General features: G+C 43.0%; 1 protein-coding gene across 9 annotated transcripts in view; it reads left to right on the forward strand.

Moving 5' to 3' along the window:
* Tmem164 (transmembrane protein 164) overlaps positions 1–17,114 on the forward strand; it is a 160,590-nt gene that overhangs the window by 34,977 nt on the left and 108,499 nt on the right. Inside the window, exon 3 of one of the 9 annotated variants that reach the window (XM_063280174.1) lies at positions 13,416–15,816. The exons of the other annotated variants lie outside the window; for them this stretch is intronic. Coding sequence (XP_063136244.1) covers positions 13,416–13,655 — 240 coding nt within the window. The 3' untranslated portion in view covers positions 13,656–15,816. Of the gene's footprint in view, positions 1–13,415; positions 15,817–17,114 lie in introns of those variants that run through there. 9 annotated transcript variants of the gene reach the window in all.

Genomic DNA, 17,114 nt, shown 5'->3' on the forward strand with positions numbered 1-17,114 from the left:
GAGCTTAGGAGAGGGCAGAGTATGCAATGGACTGACTAGTCTCTTAGTGCTTTGTTAAAAGTATTCTAAGGTCGTGTTCCTTGTTCCTTTTTCTTATTGGATATCTTATTTATTTACCTTTCAAATGTTATCCCTTTCCCAGCTACTTGTTTCTTTTTTATATGCCGTGTTGCAGTTCCTTGCAACATGTACAGAACCCCTTAGGATCTGTGATAGGAGATGGGAACTAAACCGAGTACTTAAGGTGGGTTATCTTCTAGATTCTGGCTACTCTTGTCTATAAAAATTGGATTATCGGAGTTGGGGATTTAGCTCAGTGGTAGAGCACTTGCCCAGCAAGCGCAAGGCCCTGGGTTCGGTCCCCAGCTCTGTAAAAAAGAAAAGAAAAAAATTGGATTATCAAATTTAACAAGCAATAAAAAGAATTTTAGTCTACCCTGAGACTACTGTTAATCGCATATGCAAAACTGCACCGGAAGCTTCTGGTTCCTTTTTTCTTTGTCAGGGTTGCTCTCTACCTGCTTCTGCTGGGATCAAAGGTGGGTACCACCATGGTCCGAGGTGGCAGGTTTTTCTGTCCGTTTTATGCCTCTAATAGCTACCAGTCACAGTGGCTATTTTACATGTTTCCACCAACTCAAGTTTTCACTTTTTAATTTTGTTTAGTTGAAGATACTTTGAGACTGGGCAGAAAAGGATGATGTAGCACACTTTTTGTGCCTACATTTTTATGTGCAACAGAAGCTGAATTTCATACACCCTGTGCTGCCCTCGAGCTCACTCTGTAGTCAAGGATGCTGTTGGACTTCTGATCAGTCTTCCTCTACCTCCCCAGTACTAGGAATGTAGGTAGCTAATCAAAATTCTCGTGTGTGCAAGGTAAGCACTGAGCTAAGCTATATCCCCAGCCCAGAAACTAATAGAAGTATGGAAATTGGGACTGCCTAGAATTCTTAGCTCAGATCTAGGTAGAATTGTGGAGAGAGAAAATAACAGTCATAAAAAGATGAGTAACAGATAAGAAAGGTGTTGCCTTGGCCAGGCACATGCTGGCTACTTTGGATAGAATGTGGGTCATTGGGTCCTTTATTGGATAAGGAGCGATTCATACCTGACAAACCTTATCGCTGTCAAACCCAGCCCCATTAGAAAACACAAACGATTTACTTTCCCATTCACTTCCAGTTATTGTGTTTTCCTGTGACTCGTGGACACGAGACTGCTGTGGTCTGGCAGTTTGACAAGTGGCAGAGAGTGATTTCCTCTGTGGAAGGAGGTCGCATCCTGTCTTCTGCTTGGAGCAAGAATTGCCCCTTAGTAACTTTGGTGTTTTGAAAGGTGGGTGACTTTGGGAACAAACTGGGCACCCACAATGCGCTTTTCCCATTTGCCTGCTTCTTTAGCAGTTATTCTTTGAAAAATATTTTAAAATCTCATTTCTATTTCTCATATATATATATATATATATTATTAACTTGAGTATTTCTTATATACATTTCGAGTGTTATTCCCTTTCCCGGTTTCCGGGCAAACATCCCCTTCCCCCCTCCCCTTCTTTATGGGTGTTCCCCTCCCAACCCTCCCCCCATTGCCGCCCTCCCCCCATAGTCTAGTTCACTGGGGGTTCAGTCTTAGCAGGACCCAGGGCTTCCCCTTCCACTGGTGCTCTTACTAGGATATTCATTGCTACCTATGAGGTCAGAGTCCAGGGTCAGTCCATGTATAGTCTTTAGGTAGTGGCTTAGTCCCTGGAAGCTCTGGTTGCTTGGCATTGTTGTACATATGGTGTCTCGAGCCCCTTCAAGCTCTTCCAGTTCTTTCTCTGATTCCTTCAACGGGGGTCCTATTCTCAGTTCAGTGGTTTGCTGCTGGCATTTGCCTCTGTATTTGCTGTATTCTGGCTGTGTCTCTCGGGAGAGATCTACATCCGGCTCCTGTCTGCCTGCACTTCTTTGCTTCATCCATCTTGTCTAATTGGGTGGCTGTATATGTATGGGCTACATGTGGGGCAGGCTCTGAATGGGTGTCCTTCTGTCTCTGTTTTAATCTTTGCCTCTCTATTCCCTGCCAAGGGTATTCTTGTTCCCCTTTTAAAGAAGGAGTGAAGCATTCACATTTTGATCATCCGTCTTGAGTTTCATGTGTTCTAGGCATCTAGGGTAATTCAAGCATTTGGGCTAATAGCCACTTATCAATGAGTGCATACCATGTGTGTTTTTCTGTGATTGGGTTACCTCACTCAGGATGATATTTTCCAGTTCCAACCATTTGCCTATGAATTTCATAAAGGCATTGTTTTTGATAGCTGAGTAATATTCCATTGTGTAGATGTACCACATTTTCTGTATCCATTCCTCTGTTGAAGGGCATCTGGGTTCTTTCCAGCTTCTGGCTATTATAAATAAGGCTGCTATGAAATATATATATATATATATATATATATATATATATATATATTTACATTGGAGGGGCAAGGTCTCATTGTATAGCACTGACTGACCTTAAACCTTCACCGTCCATCTTGCTTCAGCCAGAGTGCTGGGATTACGTGCCTGTACTACCACACCAGGTCTAAATTCATTTCTTAACCTTGAACTGGGTCAGGCATTTATATAGCTACTTCCTTCTACATACTTTCTTCTGCCCTCACCCTTTCTTTATTACATTTCCATACTTGTCATGACTTTAACTCATGAGTTTAATAATTAATTGCTATTGGGCTAAGGATCTCCAGGATCCTTCTTTTAAAGAAAAAGGCTACTGAGGGTACTCTCCCTGTCCTCACCCACTCTCCCCATATCAGAATGTACCTGTCAAGCTGACCCAGCCAATGTCATTTCTACTGTCCTTGTCCTCAGCACTTTCAGGCCCAGCTTGGCTCAAGGAGACTGCCTAGTCTAGGAACAAGCTGTTTCTTGGGCACTTAATCAGACCTTGAGAAGCTTCAGAACCACTTGACCCAGAAGGGCTTTGGGACACAGCTAGCAATTGAATTGCCATGTGTTAGCATACGTCCCAATGGTTAAGTGCTTCCCCAAGGTGGTTGTTCAGTGGCTGAGGGAAAGAAAGGTCAGCCATTTCTGGGCCCCATTTGCCTTCCTACATTGGAGAAGCAGCTACAATATCTGGGAGAAGGACTTGCTTCTTTTGTAGACTGAAGCAGCTTCCTTAGTGAGGCCTCTTCGGAAGAAACAGCCAAGTTCTGGACTAAGTTGCCACTGGGAGGGTGGGGCAGGAAGGAAGGGAAAGACAAAAAACGAGACAAAACACAAATTTGCAGAGGGCAGAGGTTGTCTGGAGATGATAGAGTGCTTTCCTAGTATGCATGGAGCTCTGGGTTTGCCCCCCACCCCCACCCCGCTCCCCACCACATAAAACTGGCATAGTGGCTCACATCTATAATCTCGGCAGTTAGAAAGTAGAGACAGCAGGATCAGCAACCCGAGAGCACTCACTGCATAATGAGTTCTAGCCAGTCTGGGTTACATGAGAACCAGTATAAACCAAAACAAGAAAACAAAATCAATGTGGAACTGTACACCTATGATGTTTAGCAAAATTGAGTATGTTTGTATAGTTTCTCTGATACTCATGGACATGTTTAAGGGTTTAAAATGTAGATTTTTTAAAAAAGATTGAGTTTTACTAGGTAGTCCAGGTTAGCTTTCAACCAGAGGTCATCATGCCAGGACTATAGGCATGTGCTACTATGCCTGCCTGTTGCTTAATTCTGCCAGTATCTAGAATCCCATAATAATGAATTAAAAATTTGACTGTCTTTTATTTGTTTTGAAATTTGACAGATTTCTATACTTCTTTATACCTCAGTTTCCCTCGTATAAGGTGGGAATAATGATGTCTATCTTGTATGGTTTTTATAAGAGCATTTTTTCAAGGGCAGTCCAGAGAAGCTAGCCTCACACATGCCACACAAATGAAGGTATGAAGTGGCAACAAAGTTCTGTGATCGGGGGTCATCACAACATGAGGAGCTGTATTACAGGGTCTCAGCATTAGGAAGGGTGATAACCACTGCTTATCCAGGTTTGGGCTGGAGATACTCAGTGGCTCTGGATGGTTATTTTCTGTCCTCATTAACTAGAGCTTGTAAGAGTGCAGTATATGGATGTGGGAGGACAGGAATGTCTCGGAGAAGGAGGGCTGTGTAGCAATGACATGGAGATGTTGAGGCTGAGAGAGTTGCCCTAGTTGGGACTTTAGAAAAGAAAGATGGGATCACCATGACCCCTGTCCAGAAGTATATTCTTAAATACCAAGTGATCGTAACCTATGAGAAGCGTGTAACCATTGAGCCATCCATCCATCCCCTCTCTGTGTATCTTAAGGAAGTGTATACTGAGTTACTTTTCATGGTCACAGCATGTATGGTGACTGGATCTGAAATGAGAACTGAATGAATTCTTGGTGTAGAACCTCTTGGCATTCACCTTTCCCCTTTGCCCATCTTCCTCTCTAGAATCTTGGTCTCAAGTCCTGAAGCTGAGCCTCATTTAAGCCGATTGCTGCACAGGCTCAGGGACCCACGTGAGAACTGATGATATGGGACCTCCTGCTTCCTTGCCAGCGCTCTTAGACTCACAGAATATTAACTAACACCCCATAGAATAAGACCAGTATTAGGTTGTGATAGTGGGTATTGGGGAAGTAGAAACAGGAGGCCAGCCTGGGTAACTTGCATGCCGAGACTTTTCTCAATAAGTAAATAAATAAGTTGACACTACTCAGTGGTAGAGTGTTTTGCTTGCTAAAGCATCAAACCCAACCTACCACCATCTTGTAGTGGTGTACTGCAAGTGGATCACTATGGTTAAAAGGAAAAATGATTTTCTATTACAATACTGTCACCCCTCGAGGAAACTAAGAATGGCTACTGTATTGAGTACATCAGCCAGAGACAGGGTTGAGTTACTTTCCTCTAACCTTCTGGGCCTTTCTTTGTTGGTTTCTACGGAAATTGAAAGGGTAAGGATAGCCTTTTCCTGATTGCAGAAGCACATGCGTTGGTAAAGAGAATTTCAGCAAGTCAGAGATGGCAAAAACAAAAAATGAAGATCCTCAGTAGCCCACATGCCAGGGCTAATCATTAGGAATAGCTAGGCTTATTCTGTTAGGGCGTTATCTTTACACATTAAAAAAAAAAAAAGTGCCAGGGCCTCTTTGTTATCTGAAACTTTTCCCTTTGATAATAGAGTTGGAGTGTTTTCTATGGGGGGGGGGTTAATACTTCATTTCTTTTAACAACTGCATAATTTCCATTGTAGGAAAAGAAAAAGGTAAGAAGAGATTTTGAAGAGCTAGTTTGAAGAAGGGACAGTAGGTGACATACAGACTGGATAGAAAGGCTGCTAACTGCTGTTGAGTGCGAACAGAGCCACCGTAATTTTTTGCTACTGGCTCCTGTAACTTACCAAATGGTTGGGATGGGCTCAGGACGCCCCACCTCTCCCTGGGGATGAGGAGACAATTGGTGGGGGAAGGGGAGGCTTTTTATCCAGTGCCATAGCTTCCAGTAAGTTGCTATGTTTCTGTAAGCCACTCTAGTTAAATTCAGAGTCACAAGAAAAGAAAGAAAGAAAGGAAGAAAGAAAGAAAGAAGGAAAGAAAGGAAGGAAGGAAGAGAGAAAGAAAGGAAGGAAAGAAGGAAGGAAGGGAGGAAGGGAGGGAGGAAGGAAGGAGGGAGGGAGGAAGGAAGGAAGGAAGGAAGAGAAGAGAAGAGAAGGAAAAGTGGGACTAGCCGGGAAGAGGAAGAACCCAGTCAGAGAGGCCAAGAGAGGGTAATAGGGCTTGCATATAGTCAAAATACGTTATAAGCATGCGTGAAAATGCCACAGTGAAGCTCGTATGTGTTTAATTAATATATGCTAATAAAAATCTTAAAAATTTAGTGAATACAGTTAAGAGTTACAGGAAAGCTCTTAAAACTACTCAAGGATAATTAAGAGGAAAGACTGCATATTAAAAGCACATTAAATTTTTTCAGCAAACTCCCCCCCAACACCCCTTGAGACAGGTTCTTATGCAGGCCATATTGGATTTAACTCACCCTGTGCATCCAAGGATGGTCTTGAACTTCCGCTCCTACTGCCTTTTCCTTCTGAGATGGTGAGATTACAGGTATGCACCACCATGCCCATTTTAGGTTTTCTTTTTTACATGCTGGGAATTAAACCCAGGTTTCCAAGCTAAAATGACTATAAATAGATTTTCTTGTTCATTTCTTATCTGTCTGTTCTCAATGGTCGTCAGTGTTTCTTTGTCATGGGCAGTTGTCCCTAGTAAAGCAGCAGTGGCATTTGTTATTCTGACACCAGGGAACTGATGCGAGAGAAGAAGGGTATCTGGGGGAAGGGTTAACTGAGAGGTAGTAGAAGTATGGACAGCTATTATTAGGTAGCTGTCAACATAGCGTGCTTTACTCTTTGGCTTGCAGCCCTCCTGGGGATGAAATAATCCAAGAATGATAAGCTCTCAATTGCCATCTGTCAGGTTGGGATGCTGCTTGCCTCATTCCAGTTAACATTGAACACTGACCTCACATGGCATCTGGTGGAACTTAGAGGAAGATAAGATGATCATAGGGTGTAAAGCAAACGGACTGGTTGCTTGTGCAGAGATGGGATAAAGGCCAGTGGTGTCAGTTTATCAGCATTTGTCTGCCTTATGCTCTTATTCTTTTCTTCCCTTGGGGGAGCTGAGAGCCAATGTATCCCTCTGGATTCAACCTGTATAGATTCTTTTAGTACTTTAATGAGCCTGCTTTATTAGGGATGAAGAAACTTCGTTTTCAGGTTTGGGGTGAAATGGTAGGTTTTTAAAATTTTTTTCTGAAGAATATAAGATTTAGACCTGCGTGGTGTGACTCAGTGGTAGAATGTTTGCCAAGTGTGCATGTTGCTCTGGGTTCCATTCTGAGGATGACGATGACAACACACACACACACACACACACACACACAGAGAGAGAAAGACAGACAGACAGAGACAGACAGAGACAGAGACAGACAGAGAGACAGAGAGACAGAGAGAGACAGCAACAGAGAGAGAAACAGAGACAAACACAGAAAGAGACAGAGATATCACACAGAGATAGAGACAGAACAGCTCACATACATGGGCGTGGGTTGGAGGGACATACTAAGATTGTAGGTGGTTGAAATTCAAGGGTAGACACCATTTTCTTCCGAATTATTTGCTAGGCATTCAGCATGTAGATGTTTCACTGTTCTATCTGGCCACATTCCTTTCTAAGGTAACCTGTGCAGAGCCAGCTGTGTTGGGGTAGAGGATCAACAGGCATTTGTGCTGGAGAGCCTGCCTTCCTGGCACAGTTCAATTGAACTAAGAGTGGGCCACCTGTTTCTTTGATGGCCCATCCATCATGTGGAGAGGAACACAGGCTTGACAAGATGAGCCCATGCAATTTGTATTCCTCTCCCAGGAAATTAGAATTGGGACTCTAAGAGGCTGATGGTGGCAGTTTGTGATAGGGACAAAAGGTAAACTGGAAGAGAAGCAATCAGGATGATCCACGCCCATGCTGGTGCTGTGAGGAGGCAAGCGATGAGTGAAGAGAGGGAAAGGGAGGGGTGAAAGGATCCCCAAGAGACATGGAAGCCCTTCTCCATAGCTGCTCAGTTCTGAGGCCAGATTCCTATGGAATCCCTACATTCTCCGATCTGTCTCCTCTGAAGCCAGCTTGCTCCGGACTCCATTTTTTTTTTTTTTTTTGCAATAAAAGTAAGATGAGATCCAAGCCTCTTTCTTTTCTACCATTGGATTGAGCCAACAGCCATCAGGTAGCAGTTGGGACTCACATGACAAGCTGACAGCTTTGAAGGTATTGTGGGGAAGAGTGGAAAAACACAGGCACTCGATTATTTCTCTCCAGCTTAGTACTGATGCTTGAAGCTGTGAGGCCTTGTTCCTGGCAAAACAGCGCGAATGAAACGAGGCAGGGATCCTGACTGTTCATTTATTACCTCACAGCTCCCACCAACAGGGGGCCTTCTTTATCTCATTTAACCTCTCAGCTGAGGAGGATTTGCCGTTCACATACTCCTCTTCCCAGCCAAGTCTTGATTATTCGTGTATTAGAGAAAAACACTAATGTGAATTATAGAAGAGCATCCCACCTTGGCCTCTCTTCCCTGTCAGAACGGCTCTGAACCCTGGAAACAGAAATGGAAACATCTAGCCAGAGGTAAGAAGAGGCTGAGACCAATTGGGGTGGGCTACGCAAATTAACATTTTTAATTAATTTTCTTTCTTTTCCCTTCTTTTGAGGGGCTTCCTGTTTTAACTTCTTTTTATGGTATCTAATGAGAGATAGCATAAACACTTGGCTGTTAGCAACTGTTCTCAGTTCAGGATTCTGGGCTCGAATGGCTACAATACGTGTAGTGGTGCTTGTCAGTGTATAGCTCTTGACTCTTGGCTTCAGAGTCTCTCTGGGTGTCTGCTGAAGATGCCGATTTCTGAGTACGAGTGCAGACCTGGTGAAGCCAGGTCCTAGGGAGAAGGAAGGGAGGCTAGTCTGGAAATAGAGTATTTATTAATTTTTTTGAAAAGTAATTTTGCTCTTGAGCCCACCTTGGCGTGGAATGCAGCCTCATCTGGCTTGTGACAGTCCACTTGCCTCAGCCTCTTGAGTCCTGGGGTGGAAGGCACTGTCACTGCGTTTGGCTGTGAATGTGGATTTTAATCCACTCTTTTCAGGTGATGATTGTGCACACTCCCTTTGGAGAAGAACCACTGTGCAGTCATCTGAAGACTGGGAGGAGGGTGGTTCTGGGGAAAGAAGCATAATACTTCTGTATCTTTTACTAACTGGTATTGGGAGTGGGGAGGAAAAAAGAAAAAAAACCACATTCCAGGTGCCAGAGGAGATAGCTAAGGGATCTTTAGTGAAAGAAAAATGTCAAACAATAGAGAAGCCTCTCTCATCTCTGCTTAATTAATGCTTAGATAATTGAGAGTTGATTGGGCAAGGGCACAGGATGTCAGTTAATGAACTTGGCGATCATCCATGATGCCTTCAAAGTTGTAGCATCCTCTTCTCTGTTTTGATTTTAACTTTATTTAGAGTGAAAATGGCTCGTCACCTTTAACATATTGGTGGGCGGGGTTATGGTAATTTAATAATCCTACAAATCAACCTGAGGATATGGTGTTTACAGTGTTCTGTTTTTTTTCCTCCTCTCCTCTCCTCTCCTCTCCTCTCCTCTCCTCTCCTCTCCCCCCTCTCTCTCTCTCTCTCTCTCTCTCTCTCTCTCTCTCTCTCTCTCTCTGTCTCTCTCTCACCTTTTTCCCTTTTCGTTCTTTTATTTTGGAGTCGGGGTTCGGAGCAGGGTTTCTCTGTGTAGCCCTGGCTGTCCTGGAACTTGTTCTGCATACCCGGCTGGCCTCGAACCCAGAGATCTGCCTGTTTCTGCCTCCTCAGTGCTGAGATAAAAGAGTGCTCCATGTCTAGCTTCAGTCTCTTTTTTTTCTCAATACTGTCTCTGTGGAGCAAAGCGAAGTCCTGTGTTTCATTGCTTTCCAGGCATCTCCAATAATCATTGAATGGATTTGTTCCCAAAGGCTTCTTTGGAAGTCTGTTTAGAATTCACATTGCACTTTCCCATGGACACAATTGTTTTCTGGTGGGTCAGGTTCCCAGAGAAGCCTGCAAAAGCCTATTTAATGTGGTGCAAAGTCCAAGGACAGACCTCCCGCACCTAACTAGAAGTTCTAAATGTGTTTGAAATGCAGAAAAGAGCCAGTATTCAGCCTTGTGATCTTAGGCACATTCCCTACTATCATCCTCAGCAGAATCATAGGACTTTGTTGGTGGAAGAAACAATTCCAACTTGTTCATATGTGGCCTGTTCGGTTCGTGTGGTCTGGCAGCTTCGCTATCATGCCTTACCATATTTCTTTGGCATTGCTTGGTGTCTAGGCAAAAAGACTACTTTGTATTCCCCGAGTGTGTTTGTATAACTTCTGGACCATTAAGTTAAGCTTTATCTACTACTATGGTCCCTTCCTGGAACTTCTCCTTTCCTGCCTATAAACAGTGCCAATGCTTCAGGCTTTCAAAAGGAGTTTTTGCTCCCCTTTGCTTTTTTATTGTTGTTGTTTGTTTGTTTGTTTTTTATTGCATGAAAAAGCAGAGACCTTTTCTGTTATTTGCTTTACTATACTGACTAGTCAGTAAGATGTCTGGTAGTTAACTCTATGTGGTAGGCTAACAAATAATATAGAGTTCTGGGATTTTCAGCTTATTTGTTCTGTGTGTGTGTGTGTGTGTGTGTGTGTGTGTGTGTGTGTGTGTGTGTGTGTGTCTGTGTGTGTGTCTATGTTTGTGTGCATGTGTTTATGCATGCTCAATATAACTTGTTTGTATTTTGCATTAATAGAATGAGATTTTGGTTGTACAGACTCTCAGACTGCTTTATCTGTAATTCAAACCTTTTCTCTGACTCAAGAAAACCTTTGGAATACACGATAAGAACATTTCCCTCACCATACAGCTCTTACCTCAACAGGAATAAAAGATAGTTTATTCTATTGCCAAATATAAGAGACCAAGACTCAGGAGGGTGGGGCTAGGTTACTGCAGATTCTATAGGAAGCAGTTTCATGGACAAAGAAAATCATAAATCAAGGCAATTGTGAAAGTGTGAACTTTGTAGATGATGTCGAATGGTTGTACATGTCTGTAAGTTTTGTGAGAATTTATTCTGGCATTTGAACTTGATTCCCAGGGACTGCATCTTCTGCCGGTTGTGTGGCTTCATAAGTAAAGCCCGAAGGAAGTGGAGCCGGTTCATTCACATGTCGAGGTTTTCAGATAGTCTCAAACACTTGGCTAGCCAGGGTTGTTACTGGTGATGGGGAAGTGCAAACAGGAAAATGCAACCATGTAGAAAGTGTCTCCTGGCATTCTGCTTCGATTCAGTTAATCTTGAGCTTTGAGGAGAGCTAAAAAAGAGTAGCTCAAGCAAGGCATTGCTTACACACAGCAGGCGCTTTTTCCATTATTCTAGGATGTCACATCTGTAAAGAGTGTAGAACATCTCTGCGTGCTTAGTGTATATATCCTAATTGTGCGCTTTGCTGACATGACTCAGTATTTTGGTAACACCATTTGGAATTTATTTTACCTGTTTTGCGTTTAATAAGCACATGGTTTGATAAACTTCATTTACCCATGAATAATAGCAGTGCTTTTGTGTAGTTCCTATAGTGGTAAGAAAATACATTGGGTTACTTGCCCCAACTATTAAAAAGTACATAATCTATCTTGACCATAATATGGAAAGCTGAGATGCGAAACTTTGAGTGCTGATAAGATGCTCAAAATATTTGAGGTTTAGTGTTCACCTGGCAGCACATATTCTAAAATTGGAATGATAGAAAATTAGCTTGGCTGTCAGACAAGACTGAGAGGTGGGCTGGTAAGATGGCTCGGGGTGAAGGTAAATTTGTGTGCAATATCCAAGCCCCTATTAACCTGAGTTCAATCCCTGGAAGCCACACACACACACACACACACACACACACACACACACACACACACACACACACACACGCACGCAAACAAACAAATGAATAAATTTATAAGGGGATGCTGGGCAAACCAGTGATGCATTCTGCTTGAAATTCCTATTGTAAAGAAATAGAAGCGATGATTTTGAAGGTATACCTACACAAATAGATAATAAATGTTTAAGGCGATAAACATGCTAATTGTCCTGCTTCCATCACCCCACCTCCTGAATATGGACATATTGAATAATTGAGTGAGGAAAACAAATACACATGAAGAAAAATGTTTTCAGCTGGGTGTGGTGGTACACATCTTTAATTTCAACATTCCTTCTGAGGCAGAGGCAGAGAGAGAGGCAGAGGCAAAGAGAGAGGTGGAGAGGCAGAGTCAGAGGCAGAGGCACAGAGAGAGGTGGAGAGTCAGAGAGGCAGAGGCAGAGTCAGAGAGGCAGAGAGAGAGGCAGAGAGACAGAGAGGCAGAGAGGCAGAGGGGCAGAGAGGCAGAGAGGCAGAGAGGCAGAGAGGCAGAGAGGCAGAGAGGCAGAGAGGCAGAGAGGCAGAGGCAGAGGCAGATCTCTGAGTTTCAGTTTAGCCTGATCTACAAAGGAGTTCCAGGCCAGCCAAGAGCTACATAGGGAGGCACTATCTGAAACAAAGAAAAAATGCTACAAAATTTGGAGCATTTAGAATGTTTTCTCTCCCAAGTCTGTCTGAGGTCTCTTTCTTTCTCTGAGGGCACTGGGTTACTTCTCTACTAAGGAGCGATGGACAGTGATTGCAATGTCAGATTTCCAAGCTTAGAATTAGGAATGCTTATCTATTCATGTCTCTGCAATTATGGCAGAATCTGAAAAAGTCAGGCATCTGAACTGTTCGTGGCCCCTTACATTTTAGCTAAGGCATACTCAGCCGGTGCCTTGAATGCTTGCTGCCAAATCTTGTTTGTTTTCTCACCGTGGGTTTTCAGAGTTGGCCATGTGCAGAATAGAATTTGTCAGTAGACAGCACAAAGCCTAATGGATGACCTTTGGAGAGTGCAAAGGCATTTATGAGGAAGATCCATTTGAAGAGAGAAAATATCAGCAGCCCCTAGAAGAAAAGGAGAGGGCCATGTTGTGTTTATAGGCTGGGGATTGACAGTTGGCCTCCTGTGGCTGGTTTGCACTTCCTGGGGAGATAGTTCACATCTCCACCTGGTTTGCAGTAAGATCCACACCAGGAATTTCACACATACTGTCTTTTCTCCCTGCAGTGAAGAAACTGTTTGGCAGAGATGCAAAGAAAAAGTTCTTAAGTCCCAAAGCCAAGGTTAAGGGCTTGTGAGTGCCACCAGCATCCTTTTCTCTGGTCTCACTTATGGCTAGGTTGTCCAATCGCACAATAAAGGAGAGAACCATCTATCCCTCCAGCTGCATCATTAGCAGTACATATCTGTGTGCACCTTCAGACCGGCAGCAGTTTACTCTACCACAGACTTGCTTCTGTGCTCCTTCCGTAATGGCATCCTGAAGAAACTCTCATGAGTCTGCCAGCATTGAAGGGACAGAGGGAATCTAAAGGAGCTTCTCTTAGACTCACCTATTCCCTTCTCTTGTGCAGCTGTTAAACCACCAAATTCCGGTCCCTTTGCATCCGTCTCACTTTCTTCTCATAGCACTGCAAAATGTGATCCAGTGTTGGGTACAATGTGAAGCTACCCGTTGTGAAGCAAATGTGGAAAGTGCTATAATTTGAGGTAGTTTTCAGAAGGACCCCTTCTGATACAAAAAGCTCCTCGTTTCTTTTTTTTTTTTAAATGCCTCATCACATTTCATCCAATTTCAGCCCCTCCCTGCTGAGATTTTCCTTTTGATGTCTGCTTTCTAGAATAGACCCTGCCTGGGAGAAAATAAAGAAGGGAAAGAAAGAGGAGGAGAAGGAGGAGGAAGAGAAGAAGAGAGAAGAAAAGGCCACGTCCCCAGTTTTCAATTTGCAGCGTACCCAGCTCTTTCATCCCAAGCTGCAGGGTCAGAGGACAGCCAGAGGAAGAATCCTTTTCAAGACTCAAGCCCATGTGGCTTTCATGTTTCATTGTCATCTTGTGTCACAATTGGGTCAGGAGCATGAAGGGAAGAGTGAGTAGGACTAAGGGGTAAAAGCTAGTATTGATATATTTTTTAAAAAATAAGTTCGATCAGTAAGAAAGCTTTAAGGTTTTAAGGAGCTACTTCTGATTGCTTTAGACCCGTTGGACATCTATGTGGAGATGACAGTTTGCTTTGTGGGATAGAGCTGTGCTCGCCTAACGCTGGAGCGCTTTCTCTTCCAGGACCTCTTTGTTCTCTGGTTTCCTTCCCATTTTTCTGCAACGATTTTTTTTTTTATATCGCTTTTGTTTTCTGCTACCGTTGGTTGCAAATCACAGAAGATATATCATTGTGCTCCTTGCTTATTGTCTTGATTACAGACCTGCCTTTGAGGGGAAAAGCTTGCCTAAAGATTTCTTTTTTAATGTTAATTTCTTTCATTTTTATTAGGCTTTAAGAAGTTTTGTACATTGGATTTTGTCATCTTTACGTCTTTCTATATCCACCCCCACTTTTTTCCTTATCTAAGTTTGTGTCCTCTTTTGTTTAGTGTTTTGTTTTGTTTTTTATTTTTTCAATCTAGTAAATACAATTTGTGCTGCCCACGCATATACTCTTAGACGTTTGGCCTTTCACTGGAGAGTTCTCTCCCTCTCCAACAACTATCCATACCTCCTCAGCTAACTTAGGTGAGACTTAATATCTACTTCCTCTCTCCAAGACTACCCTAGGCCTCTTTCTTTCTCTGAAGGCATTGGACTGCTTTATTTCTAAGGAGTGGTGGACAGTGATTGCAAAATGGAAGTTACTGAGGGTACTTTTAAAATATTGGCATCCAGGCCCCATTGATGCGGAGGATGTTGAGGTGTGAATCCCAAGGAATTGCTGTTTTTAAATTAAACTCCTGAGGTAATTCTCATGTTCACAGAAGATTTAGAACCTCACTGAGTTACACGGCCAAGCCTAACAGCTGGGTTCCAGGCAGTTTGAGTCACATATGAGAATTATTTTTTTGAGACAGGAGCCCACTGTAGCTCAGCTTCTCCTACAAGCTATGAGTGCTGTGTACTTTAATGTTATCAGACAAGAAGACAAGACCCCTAAAGTTTGACAAGTTAAAGAGGTGCAATGTGAGCTGACGCATGTACTGCTGCACCCACAGAGAGGCAACGTCCCTTCCATAATATCCAGGGACCCAGCAGCCATGGCATCTGAACTCTAATAGCAGTTTATGACAATGTCAGGGATTAAAAAAATCATTCCAGTTGCTTGAAAGAGAGTTGTTAAGTGTAACTTTTATTCTCCTGTAGTAATTGATTCTTCTGTAGTAATTGTTGTCTCCAAAGGTCAGTCTGCTAACCTAGGCCTAGTACTACTCCTAGACGCTTCTATGCCTATAATCTTATCCAGGCCTAGAACGTTTTCAGCCTCTGAGACTTACTGGCAAATAAGTTCACCATTTGTTGTTATTTCTGAGCTCTTGCTGTCTGTTTCAACCCAACTGTTCTGACTCAAACTCCTCTTCAAGTCGACTGATTCAATATGACTTCTCTCTCTTGACCTCTTCTGAAATGCTCTGTTTTACCTCATACTAATTCTGGCAATCTCTTCTAATCTGGTCCTTCTCATTCTCTGGCTTGTTCTATCTTTACCTGTGACTAGCGTGTCTCTCTTTAACCTGTCTCTCTAAAACTCTCCCAGTAAAACTGCCTACTCTTACTTTCTCCCTCTGTGTTGTTCCTTCCCTCTTTCACCTCTCTTCTCCTGGGTATATCCTATTCCTGTCAGATCTTTCTCTTATTCATCACTTTATCTGCCACTCAATTAGACATCACTTTCAAACAGGACTGCTTTCTTCTAAAACTAACTTTACCTTTATGGTTTGAGATGCAAAGTGTGTACTAAGGGTGTGTTTGTATTCCATCCAGAGAGATTAAAGGTGTGTGCTATGGACCAAACCATACCACAACTAGAAACTTTTTTTTCAGTAAATAACATAATCTCAGGGTTCACAGTGTGATCAAATATCCCGAAACAGAGAGTATTGCTTGGAATGGTTTGCCCAGAACTTGGTCTCATCTTCGATTCAACTCTTCTCATTCCCCCTTGCCAACCATTTGTGTGTCTGCATATTCGTGTGCATGCAGCTATGTGAATGCATTTGTATGGAGACAAGAACTCATTAAACCTCAAGCCCATTGATTGGTTAGATTGGCTGTCCGTCAAGCTCCAGGAATTTCCCCACTCTTCTGTGCCCCTCAGTAATTAAGTTGGAGGTGAATCCTGCTTGGCATCAGGGCATGAAATCTATCTGTAGTGAGTTTCTTGCCCACAAGAGCGGTGTCCTGTGTCTCTGTATGTGCCCGTAACACAAACTGCTTCAATATTGGGTAGTGCTTGTAATATGTTTATTTGATTGGCTTTTGATGCTTGGGTCCAACTCGGCCTTGTAGCTGGTAGGCAAGGCCTCTACTACTGATCCAAACCCACCACCTCTTATTCCAATTTTTCTGGCAAGCCTTTTACCTACTGAACTATTTCCTGAGTTCTTTCCCTAGTTCGTTGAATCAGAGGTCTGGATGGGAGGTTGGCACCAAAGCCACTAAGGCAAAGGTAAATTCCCACTATGGCTAACTTATTCTGGCTAGAAAGTCCCACCTTCTTTTCTAACAGATACCCATCAGAATGAGTTGCAGGAAGGTAGGTTAATTAATCAAGAAGCTTTGTCATTGTTGGTTGTGTTACTTACTCCAGAGTGAAAGCCCTTTGCTGGGCATTCTCTAGGCTTTCTGGAGACAGGAGCTATGCTCTGAATCTCTTTTGTACCTAGAACACAAACTGCTTCAGCTAATGGGCTATCTTGTCCCCTCTTGCTTTGTTCCTTAGGAGTGCCACATGTGATAGAAATTCTTGTAAAAAGATTGTCTTATTTTTAATTTTGTGTGTATGCATGTGTGTGTGTATTGTGTGTATGTGTGTGTGTAGTGCGTGTGTGTGTGTGTGTGTGTGTGTGTATGTGTGTGTGTAGTGCGTGTGTGTGTGTGTGTGTGTGTGTGTGTGTGTGTGTGTATTGTGTGCACATGAGTGTAGGTGCTTGTGGAGTCCAGAAGAGAGGTGTTAAATTTCCTGGAGCTGCCATTACAGGCAATCATGAACCACCTGTTGCAGGTGCTGAGAACTGAACCTGGGTCCTCCGCATGAGCAGTTAAGTGCTTTTAAATAACCATTGAGCCATCTCTCCAGTTCCGTGGTAGGTGGTTTTAATGTTTTTTTTTCTCCAGTGCTGGGGACCAAACCCAGTCTTACATTTTCTAGGCAAGAAATCTACCACTGATCAAAATCCTAAAACTCGTATCTCTATTTTCAAAGGTAGAAACAACCTGGCCTTGGGTTTGGGAATGGAAATTAGTTAGTAGACTGCTTGCCTAGAATGCCCAAAACCTTACCAAGTGGAGTTTCTAACTCTAGCACCTTCCAGGGGTGGTGACACAAATCTATA

The sequence above is a fragment of the Rattus norvegicus genome, chromosome X (assembly GCF_036323735.1).
Source record: "Rattus norvegicus strain BN/NHsdMcwi chromosome X, GRCr8, whole genome shotgun sequence".
Taxonomy (NCBI): domain Eukaryota; kingdom Metazoa; phylum Chordata; class Mammalia; order Rodentia; family Muridae; genus Rattus; species Rattus norvegicus.